The sequence below is a fragment of the Rhinoderma darwinii genome, chromosome 1 (assembly GCF_050947455.1).
Source record: "Rhinoderma darwinii isolate aRhiDar2 chromosome 1, aRhiDar2.hap1, whole genome shotgun sequence".
In the NCBI taxonomy this organism is placed as follows: Eukaryota; Metazoa; Chordata; class Amphibia; order Anura; family Rhinodermatidae; genus Rhinoderma; species Rhinoderma darwinii.
In genome coordinates this window covers 530,150,909-530,162,991 of record NC_134687.1, presented here as the reverse complement: position 1 = coordinate 530,162,991, position 12,083 = coordinate 530,150,909, and the positions used below count along the sequence as shown (strand labels likewise).

Genomic DNA, 12,083 nt, shown 5'->3' with positions numbered 1-12,083 from the left:
CCCCTTTAATCCACCCACTGGTTGTTGATCGGTATACTGCCGCGAAATGTGGAAAAAACTTCAGTGATTGTGCTTGACCGCCGCCATGTGACAAGTCTCCACTATAGAGGACATGCCACAATGCAGCTTTCTAAACACAGAGCAGTAGGGTACCGTGGAGTCCAGTGGTGGGGGGACGGCAGACGATTGGTAAGTATGTGAGGTTCATTATTTTACTCTTTCAGGCTAGCTTTTTTTATGCCTCGGGAAAACATTCTTTGCATATGCATTACTGTCCTTACTACCTATACTTCTGGGGAGATCACTGCAGAAATGAACTTGCAAATCTCACCTTGAATTTCCACTGCTATTGCTTTCCTCATCACTCTGCCCGTTCATTGTCAAATGTTCACAGAATTAAAACAAATACATACAAATTCAGGAAGAGGAGCTGGTTGTTAATACTTCAACATTAAGATTCTTGTCCTTAAAAAAAAAAAATACGAAAATGTAGCCTGAAAAGAGAAGAAAAATAAATATTAAAATAAGTAAATTACCAAGTTACGTAAATAGCAATGTACAGCAAAGGGATCATGACTTCAATTGTTGTAGGAAAGCGATACTTAACTCCGATGATAGCCAGGACGCGATGTCTGTTCACAATCCCGACACTTCGGTAACGTTTGTGTGGGACTTATTGACAGCAAGCATGATCTCGCGAGATCACGCTGTAAATGACAGCACAATCTCGTGTGTGGGTAAGTCACACACAAACATTACGGAAGTGTCGGGATTGTGAATAGACATCTCATCCTGGCTGGGGGCAATGTCTATTCATTCTCAAGACAGTATGTCCCCACCTTACAGAGGTCGCCTTGTCGTGGTAGGTGGACAAACACTTTTTGATCAAAATGTGCACTAAGAACCTCCCTATTTGTAAGTAGATTTAGCTTTAGTGCATATTTATTTAGATTTAGTGGCTTAGGTGGCATTAGTGTTCACAGTGTGCTGTCGCCATTTCTTTGTCTGCTATTCACTCTCAAGACACTTCAGTAAAGTTAATGTGTGAGTAAGTGACAGCACATCGTGATCTCGCGAGATCACTGTGTGCCGAGTACACGAATGGAGAGAAGTGTATGATGCGGATTGGTCACTGATTGGTCAGCGTCATACACTTCTTTTTACAACGCCCACTTGGTCAATAGTAAAACACATTACAGCACCAATCACATTATGTAGGAGATAGGGCACTTATAATGTGGTGACAGAGCCCCCTTAACTGGTTCCTGACCGCTGGCTGTGTTTTTACGGCCAGCGGTCAGGGTCCTTAAACCGCCAGCCATAGACTTTTTACGGCTCGGGTTTTAACTTACTGCCCGAGCGATCGGGCAGCTGAATGTCGGGTCTCCGGCTGTCAGTGACTGCCGGGGACCGAGGAGACGATAGAAGTAGCTTTCGCTGCTTCTGTCTTCTCCGTTAATTGAGCGCTGTGTATATGAATAGAGGCAGCGGCCGCGCCGCTGTCTCTATTGCTCCCGGTGTTCATGTGACTGGTCACATGATCGCCGGGTGCCGTTAGTGACAGACTGCTGCTGGGTCTTACTAGACCCAGCATAGCCCTATTAGTGACAATAGTCACTATGAGAGGACTGATTTCCCCTGTAACTGGGGCTGCTGTGCCGCTCCAGTTACAGTGGAAAAGCATGGTGTAAAAGAAAGAAAAAAAATATATAAAGTTCCCCAAAGGTCTTCTCTGACCTTTGAGGGACAGACCATAGTAATAGAAAAATAAAAGTAAAGTAAAGTGCAAAAAAAATTAAAATAATAAATACACATAAAATACCCACCCCAAAAAAACTTTCCCCTCCCGCCAATCATTGTCGTTACGCAAGCGCTGACCCAATTACCCTAATATAGACATGTAATATATTAAAATTTACGGTAGACAATGACTATCACAAATAAAAGGTCTATTTTAGGGTAAAACTATATTACAAAAAAAAAAAAAAATAGCTCAAACGCAAAAAAAGCTTATTTTTTTTAAACTTTAAGAATAAAAATTCTAAAATAGCAAAAAGCATGTGTATAAAAACGATAAAAAAAAGAAACCTGCATTGTCTACGGAAAAAACAATCGCAAAAATCACGTCGTTAGCTCAACAAATAAAAAAAAGTAATAGCCATTTAACTAACACGTGCTAAAAAGGGCTAACCCTGCCGATTTTTCAAGGGGCTGCAGCGCTAGTACAAGTGCTGCTTACCCTTCATTCCTATCCCTGCTCGTATTGTGAATCGCCGACACACTTGTAGCATCGGTTCACAGCATTAGAGCCTTCTCCCACTCACTCCAACAGCCCCGTCTAAACAACCGATGGGGGGGGGGGTACACCAAGAGTCGGACCCCGACCAATCAGATATTGATGGTCTATCCGGAGGATTAGCCCTAATCTTTTTGGGACTGGACAACCCCCTTTAATACATATTGTGCAGCAATACATTTAGAACTTGGGGACTGCATGATTCGCATACAGCACATCCCAGGACACAGTATGTGTATATGAGGTTCTATGGACAGGCTGCTTTTACATTTTGCGAAGCCCCATTAGTATAGAAAATGACCTCATATGGTTCTTTTTTAAAGGGTCGCTATAGTTTTATTTTTTTTAAAGAATCAAACTCTGCATTGATAGATCTATAACTTCCTAATCGAGTAGAACAGTTTTTTTACTCGGCAACCAGTATATTCACCTCTCTATCCCCCGTTGCTATGTTTCGTTACCCCAGTATACAAATCCTGCAGGGACCGTTGCCATGTAAAATCTGTATACCTCACTTCTGTGCTGTGTATAGCGATTTCTTTCTGTCTTACCATGTCTGACCATGCCAGTCGCAATGAATTGTGGGGTGGGAAGGGCAGCTGCGTCAGTACACGACGTACTGGCAAATGCTACAGTGCGATTCCCGCCCCCTCAGCCAAGCAGCAAAACGGATTCTGAAGGCATAGACATGGGGAAACGTGCCAAAAAAAAAAAAAAACAGGCTTAAAAGGTAAAATAACTGGTCAGCACATATAGCGGTAACATTTTCTTTTTGAAATGAGGTACACTTTAAATTATACAGCCAATATGTCATTACTAAGAGGGTAAAATATCGGTACAAAAAAAGACAGCATAAGTGCTCTGATGGTATGAAAATATTGACCCCCCCCCCCACATACACAGTGATGCCATGTCTAAAATAACCAGTTATTATTGATAAATGCACAATACCAAACAAGGATATATAAAAATAGATTGTGCCACCGTTTTCTCATTATTTTTTTTTAGTAGGCAAGTATTTTTACCAACCAGCATGCAATAGATCTGTCAGGATGAACATGGTGGCAGATCTACGTGTCTGTATGTTCCCTAAATGCAATCTACAAGTCCCGATAAGAAGTGTATAAAAGACAATGATGCAGATGAATAGGAGCGAGAGAAATAAAAACTGGATGAGATGCCAAAAGCAACCAGTTACAACTTTCATTCTTCCGCAGGAGCTTGGAAAGTGAAAGCAGAGAACGGATTGGGTATTACGGCAACGGCTTCATTTGTCACGATCTGACTGATGAGCGGATACTTTTCAGTAAGAAGACTGATAGTTTTAGGTACATATTGTAAGGTATTGGCAATAATCTGAATTATTCTCCCCAATTCACACAAATATAGTATGTGCATTCTCATACAATATCCGATTAAATAGCGACATAATACTGGAGTGAGAAAGATAGAAAATCTCTATTATGTTACAATGGATAGGACAAGCAACAAGCCTTCATCGGAAACGATTTTAACTAGATTTCGTTTAAGGCCCGGTTTACATCCGCGTCGCAGATTCCGTCATATTTGTCAGACAAAATAGCACAACATACAGCAATATTTTGCCTGGCAAAATGACGGAAACCAAACAGAACCCATTCAAACCAATGGAATCCTTTGGGCATCATTGGCGACCATCATTTGACAGATCCGGTGCTTACGTTATTCTGCTTTCATGACAGAACAGAATAATGGAAGATTAGCGCAGATGGGAACATCTGAATGGAGACTATTGCACATTGTCATGTATATCAGGCACAGTGTTATGTTACTGGGGCATTATTAGAGCTACCAACATGACAGACCGTGCATGACATGCAAATACACAACATCTATTTCCAGATTCAAAACAGCTAAAACTTATGTGATAGTAAGAACAGCTCTTTCGGGGTTTCACAGATATATTTATAAATCATCTTCAGTTCTCTGAAGTAACAGAAAGAACGGGTACTGAAAATAACAGAAAAAAAACAAACCAGTTGCTTAGAGTACATAAGGGTATGTTCACACGGCTGAAAATACGGAGCTGTTTTTGTAGCAACTCGTGTTTTTCGCGGCGTATTTTACAGGCGTTATTGGAGCTGTTTTTCAATGGAGTCAATGAAAAACGTCTCCAAAAACATCTCAAGAAGTGACCTGCACTTCTTTTTCGCGGGCATCTTTTTACGCGCCGTCTTTTGACAGCGACGCGTAAAATAACACCTCGTGGGTACAGAACACCGTAAAACCCATTGAAAGCAATGGGCAGATGTTTGTAGGCGTAATGGAGCCGTTTTTCCAGGCGTAAAACACTCAAATTACGTCTGAAAACGTATGAACATACCCTAAAGGGGCACTCTCCATTAGGCTTGGCCATAGACATGCCATCGGTGAATCCCATCAATCATCTAACGCCTATCGGGGGAAAGAGATTGGACTTTACTATCAGAATGATATGTTTATAATGAAAGCTCTCATCAAGGGTCGGACAAATCCCAACTTTTTGCGATTACCAGGCCAAAGAAAATTGTCAAATTGGCTCCTAAAGTCTACAGTCCACCCCACACGTGACTATGGGATGCCTGCAAACGATTCCCCTGTTGCAGACACCACTAAACGTCGGCAGATGGGTCAGAACCCGATGACCGGCAATCACCTCTAGGAACCACAACACTCACGATTGGTGGCACTACAGCCAACACACTGACAGCCCCAAGTACACATACACACAGAGGTTTTGTGCTTGGTCAGAATATAGCAGTAACTGGGTAATTTTTAATAAATCACAGCTGTCAACTTCCATTTTTACAGGATTGATGATGGATCTGACAGATACATGTCACCCCTCCTCCATATTGACTGGATCTGTCAGGATCTTTTCTACTGGGGAGTAGCGCAGCATGTTACACCTTTCTGTGCAAATGTGAACATTTGGCTGTGAGGGGACATTTCTAGTTTTATTAGTCATTGTCATCATAGATGATTACATGCAGGGCTTAGATGATGGGCACAGTTACTGTGATCCTATATTTTACACTGATCATATGAATCGCCCAATAAGGTGTCTAATACAAGAGGAGACCACAGTTTTCTAGTAGGACGTCATTAGTGTGACCCGTTATCGGGGGGGGGAAGGTTGATATATAATGACTGGCACAGGAGAGATCACGGTCACGATCATGTCCGACACTGGCTGTTTACACAGAACATCGCTGTATTCGCAGGAACTGCCCAGGACACGGCGCATGTATTGCTCAACCATGAGGCGAGCAGCCCAGGACTCCCAGGCCAGGCCCCACTACTCGAGCCGCCCGCATTCCAATGTCTTGGGAGAAGTCATTCACCAGAGGCCTAGTCACCCCCAGCCTCCGACTATCCCGTAAAGGAAGGGGGAAGCCACGCTGCCCGCACTGGAGTCGCTTCTTACCTCGCTGGGGCTGTTAGCGGCGCTGTCCACAGAAGCCTCCAGTCACTGACCGTCGTGGGTGGACATAGGCCGATACGTGCGCGCTGCCCTGCGGCCTGGGTCTCCTTCCGGCTCCGGATCTCCCTCCAATCCCCGCTCAAGGAGAGTTATCGTGTCTTTGTTTACAGGACGCCGGAGCGGGCCGGCCTCGCACTGCTGGCACCAACACCGGCGGTTTTATTATAGGATAAAGAAGCGAGGTGATGGTTGAGGTTACGGCTGGCGATAAGTCTCTGCTCTTCCACCTTCGCCTTATCTCCTGGCAGCCGCCATGACGCCGCCGAGCTCCTCCGAAACTCACGATGGATGGAAACCCCAGGCGTGACGTCACGGGAGCGCTGCAGGGCGCGTAGCTCCGGCCGTAGAATCACACGAAAACCGCTGACTCCGCCTCTCACTCGGCGACAGCGTGTTCTCGTCATCCAGGGGCGTGGTCAGAGCAATTCTACGTGCGCGGGGAGCGAGAGATGGGTGGAGTTAGCGAAGGGGGCGTGTACCCTTAGGTCGAATCCTAGACAGTCCCCGCTTGGCGTGACGTAAGCGACGTACTTCCGCTAGTGGCGGTCTGGTTTGTGAGGAAGTTCTGCCTGGATGGCTGCGGCTCAGCCGCTGAGACTCTGGCAGGAAGTTCGTTACCGTTAGTGCAACTGCTAGAACGTCGAGAAAATGTCTATTTTAGTCTTGTCACTGCTTGCTCTGTTGCTTGAAGCGTGCGCTATGAGACCGTGATTGTGGGTGTAATCTAAGATGGTAATGCCAGCTGGTAGTCTACATTGCAGCGTTCCATACCATCTGGGGGGTTTACAAATGGTAAATGCTCTCATCGTTAACCCCTTTAATACCGAAGGTGTTTTAAACTTTAATGACGAAGCAATTTTGTAAGTTTTTCCATCATCGCATTCAAAGTGCTATAACTCTTATTTTTGCGTCGACATAGCTGTATAAGGACTTTTTTTTGCGGACAAGTTGTATTTTATAATCGCACCATTTTGGGGTACATATTTATTGATTAACTTTTTTAGTGGGGTACTGGAAAAAAACAGAAATTTTGCCATTTTTTTTGCGTCTTAATTTTACGGCGTTTACCGTGTGGTATAAATAACATAATAATTTTATTCAGCGGGTCGTTACGATTGCAACGATACCATATTTATATGGATTTGTTTATGTTTTCCTACTTTTACACAGTAAAAACACTTTGTTTTCAAAATTATTTGATTTTGTGTCGCCATATTTTAAAGAGGCTCTGTCACCACATTATAAGTGGCCTATATTGTACATGACGTGATCGGCGCTGTAATGTAGATTACAGCAGTGTTTTTTTATTTAGAAAAAGAATCATTTTTGACGGAGTTATGACCTATATTAGATTTATGCTAATGAGTTTCTCAATGGACAACTGGGCGTGTTTTGCTACATGGCCAAGTGGGTGTTGAGAGAAGTGTCTGACGGTGACCAATCACCATCATATACTTCTCTCCATTCATTTATACAGCCGATAGCGATATAGCTATATCGCTATCTGCAGCCTCATACACACATTATAACATTACTGCAGTGTCCTGACAATGAATATACATTACCTCCAGCCAGGACGGGATGTGTATTCAGAATCCTGACCACTTCTGTAGTGTCTCTGTGATGCACAGGACAGCGAGATCTCGATGTGACTACGCCTGCTGTGCTGTAAATATCACACAGACGCTACAGAAGTGTCAGGATTCTGAATACACATGACGTCCTGGCTGGAGGTAATGTATATTCATTGTCAGGACACTGCAGTAATGTTATAGTGTGTGTATGAGGCTGCAGATAGCGATATAGCTATATCGCTATATGCTGTATAAATGAATGGAGAGAAGTGTATGATGCTGATTGGTCACTGATTGGTCAGCGTCATACACTTCTCTCCACAACGCCCACTTGGCCATATAGTAAAACACGCCCAGTTGTCCATTGACAAGCTCATTAGCATAAAGCTAATATAGGTCATAACTCCGTCAAAAATGATAGTTTTTCTAAATAAAAAAAACAGCTGTAATCTACATTACAGCGCTGATCATATTATGTACAAGATAGGGCACTTATAATGTGGTGACAGAGCCTCTTTAAGAGCCATAACTTTTTTTTATTTTTTTTGACCGATGCGGCTGTATGAGGGCTTTTTTTTTTTTTTTGCGGGACGAGTTGTAGTTTTTATTGGTACCATTTTGGAGTAGATGCGACGGTTTGATCACTTTTTATCAAATTCTTTTGAAGGCAGGATGAACAGAAAACAACAGCATTTCTGGCATTGTTTATTATTATATTTTATGCCAGTGGTCTCCGATCGTTGCCCTGAAGCCAGAGGCTCTTACTAACAGCCCGGGCTTCAGCAGCACCCCGCACAATGCGGGGAAAGTTCTTCTGAAGTGCCGACGTGAAAAGGCGGCGCTTCAGAAGAACTACCCTGAACGGCCGATGTAAAAACACTTCGCAGTTGAAGCCGAACCATGGTACCAATTAATATCCCGGTAATTAAAATCTCCTATTATCACTACAGTACCTGCCTGTGCAGCCCGCTCCATCTGTTTATATAGCTGACCTTCCATCTCCTCAGTTATATTGGGGTGGTCTATAGATTACACTAAAAGTAATTTTTTCAGTGTTTACCTCCCTTTGTAATTCCACCCACAAGGTTTCAACCTCCTCACAATCTTCACCCACTATTGTCTCTTTCACACTCGCCTTCATATCGCTTCTCACATACAGACATACACCACCGCCTTTCCTATTTGTCCTGTCTTTCCAAAACAGTGTAAAACCCTGTAGATTTACAGCCCAGTTGTGTGAAGAGTCTAGCCATGTTTTAGCTACACCAACTATATCTATATTTTCTTCCAGTACCAATGTCTCAAGCTCCCCCATTTTGCTTGCTAGACTTCTGGCATTTGTGAACATACACTTTAACTTGCCTTTCAGTTTTTCAGTATCAGAAATGTGATTATTTGACATTATTTGGGCATTTTTATTTTCATTGCTGTTTTGTAACAAAAGGATCTCCTTATCCTGTTGTCTAGTCCTCTCGCCACAGTCTGTTTCTCCCCCACCAATATAGTCTGTCCCCTCTCTAACCTAACTACCACTTTATTTGTGCCTTTTTGGGGTGGGCAGAGCCCTTAAGAATAGCATGAAAGCAAAGTAAATGTTGCCGGCATTGAAGCATAAGCAGAGAATGTACGACGCTGGCATTGAGGAGGCTGTGATCCAATAGGATGCCTCAAACCTGGAACTTCTGACAGTGACCCGGGTTTGAGGCATCCTATTGGTCCACAGCCTCCTCAATGCCTGCACAGTTCATTCTTTGATTATGCTTCAATGCCCACCTCACTTTCTTTGTGTCCTTTCAGATAACTCAGTGCTTGTGCACTGCCCACCGCAAAAATTGTCTCCCTGGAAAACCCCTTTAAACCTCGGCCTAGGTTTCAAAGGAAACTTGAAATAAAAGCTTTTAACTAGCCGACTAGCATGTACAGAATAGGCCGGAACCCAAGTTCCTTCCTCTGGCAAATACCCGTTTCAGTGCTCCAAGTACTGGAGAGTACCCCTGAACCTTCTGGACTCCACAATCCTCTGAACGTCAAATTCCACATCTCCTTCCACCTGAACTGGAGGAGGAGGTGGTTTCTTGGCGGGATTAGATGTAGAGGAAAAAATATTTTTTTCAACTAAAACAGACATCCGGACCGGTAATGACACGAGAAGAGTCGGGGGCAGACTATCAAGATTCTTTCCCCAGTGGAAACAGATCACCACAAACGAATGGATACTGAAGACAGAGGGTTACAATATCGAGTTCTCTGCTTATCCCCCCAAAAATTTGTGAACTCCCCTCCAGCGCATTGCAAAAATCTCTGATAAAGGGAATCCAGAAGTTACAAGAGATGGAAGTAGTTTTTCCAGTTCCGGTAAGAGAACTAGGGGAAGGTCACGATTTCCATCTATTTCTTGTAAAAGAAAAAAAACTGGAATCTATCGAATTATAATAAATCTGAAACCACTAAATCTGTTTGTAGTATATCATCGATTCAAGATGGAATCAATCAGATCATCCATCCCACTGTAACGTCCACAGCCGCGGACCACTGTTCTAACTTACCCGCCGCGGACATGGACGAGTGAGTGCTGGGCGGCATCTCCCTCCTGAGAGACGCCGGCATTCACTTCCGCATCACTGTACTGGCTCCCGTAGGGTGCGCGCGCACGCTCGCGCCCTGCCTTAAAGGGCCAATACACGCACATGTCAGAAATCTGTAATTAACCCATAATTCCCCTGGACTATAAAAAGGGCTCTGCCCTTTCACTCATTGCCTGAGCGTTGTGTTTACCCGTGTTAGTCTTGCAAATGGTCCCTTAGTGTTTTCCTGTTCCCAGTGTTCCTGTGCCCTGCTACCTGTATCCCGTTCTATACCTGGTTTCGTGTCCTTGAACAGTTGGAGTGGTGAGCTGCTTGCGTCCACGTCTGCTGAGTTACACCGCGCCTGGTGTCTGCTGCCAAGGTCCCATCTGAGCCGTTACTACTGTCTGAACTACCACAGGTACCCTTGTACTCGGACTATAGACTTTGTCGTGGTACCCTGTTTGGCTAGCTGCTATCCCCCTACGGCGGTACGGCCCAGTGGGTCCACAAACCCACAGATCGTGACAGTACACTCAGGCCATGGACCCCACTGGTCAACCCAAGACCCTGACGACGTTACAAGCCACGCAAGCGGATCTGCGAGACCTTCGGTCACGACAGGATCAACTCCTGGCAGTGAACGCCGTTGCACATCGGTTAGAAGCGCAAGCTGCAGTCTCCACAGCTCCTCTTCCTGTTACCCCGGCTGTTCCTCCTGCTACACCTCCTGTCATCACCAGTGCTGATCCCCGATTCTCACTACTACTACCACGTTGTTAAGACAGACGTGAGTACCTGCAGGAGAGTTCTGAACCAGTGCCAGATCCACTTCATGCTACATGCCAGAGCGTTGCCTTCTGATGGAACAAGAGACCAGTGACTTCCAGGGTTTCCTACGGACATTTCGCACAGTACTTGAGGAGCCTGGGCGAGTTTTGTCAGCAGCTGCCTACTTGTTGGCCCTTCGCCAGAGAGACACCTCCGTGGCCAAATATGCCATTCAGTTCCGCACACTGGCGGGAGAGCTGTCTTGGACGAACTTGCCGCTCGTGATCTGCCATCTACCCTGGATGACCTCATTCTTTTAGCCACCCGGCTTGACATGAGGATCCGGGAGAGCACACAAGAGGTTCGTCGGGAGAGAAGATTCCCTAGACTGGTTCCTGCTTTCCAGCAATCCCTGTCGCCCTCACCAGTGGTTCCACTAAAAAGCCTATGTAAGTGGACCTGCTCAAATTGTCGAACCAGGAGAGACAACGCAGATGCACTTCGGGACTTTGTATTGAGGCCTCGGAGGCCATTGTGTGTGTGTGTGTGTCTGTGTCCGTCCTCGTGTCCTCAAAAGCCCAGAAACTCCAATGCCTAGGATTGGTTGGGGAGACCACCCTAGGCGATACAGCGCTGGATAAAAAGCTCCCCTCAAAACTATCCATCCCCGTGAGCATAGTGTCCGGCGAGAGGATGCACCGGGTCTCTGCCTATCTGGACTCTGGATACGCAGCTAATTCTATCCAAAAAGACCTAGTGGATCTTCTCCAGTTGCCCACAGTCCCCCTGGAGACGTCTTTGGCTGTTGCCTCAGTAAATGGACTGCGTCTGCCCAATCCAGTCGTATCAGTGACCAAACCGCTGAAGCACCAAGTTGGAGCCCTCATTCGGAGCTAATTTCTTTCCTTGTCCTGCCCAAAGCTGTCAACGTTGTGCTGCTGGGCCTGCCTTGGCTTCGACTACATGCCACAGATCTGGACTAGAATTCCGGTGAGGTTCTTCAGTGGGGCTCCAAGTGTCTCAACCGCTGTCTGGGGCAGATCCATCCGGTCCAGCCTCCTCTACCTCAGTCGTTGGCAGGATTGACTCCTCACTATTCTCAGTTTGCGGATGTCTTCAGCAAGAAGGAGGCTGAGTCGCTGCCTCCACACCGGGCGTATGATTGCCCTATTGAACTGGTTCCTGATGCGTCCCTCCCTCTTGGACGGGTATACCCTCTCTCCTTGCCAGAGACTCAGTCTGTGTCTGCTTACATCAGGGAGAATTTGGAGAGGGGTTTCATACAAAAACCCTCCTCCCGGGCCGGGACCGGATTCTTCTTTGTTAAAAAGAAAGACGGATCTCTTCGACCTTGCATCGACTACCAGGGTCTCAAT

The 12,083-nt window shown here is 45.3% G+C and overlaps 1 protein-coding gene across 1 annotated transcript in view; it reads right to left on the bottom strand.

The window, feature by feature from the left end:
* Positions 1-6,214, bottom strand: part of CHD1 (chromodomain helicase DNA binding protein 1) — an 83,829-nt gene extending 77,615 nt beyond the window's left edge. The window contains exons 1-2 of the mRNA XM_075837012.1: positions 5,742-6,214; positions 332-494 (exon numbers count right to left, since the gene is read on the bottom strand). Coding sequence (XP_075693127.1) covers positions 332-378 — 47 coding nt within the window. The 5' untranslated portion in view covers positions 379-494; positions 5,742-6,214. The remainder of the gene's footprint in view (positions 1-331; positions 495-5,741) is intronic.
* Between the last annotated feature and the right edge of the window lie 5,869 nt (positions 6,215-12,083).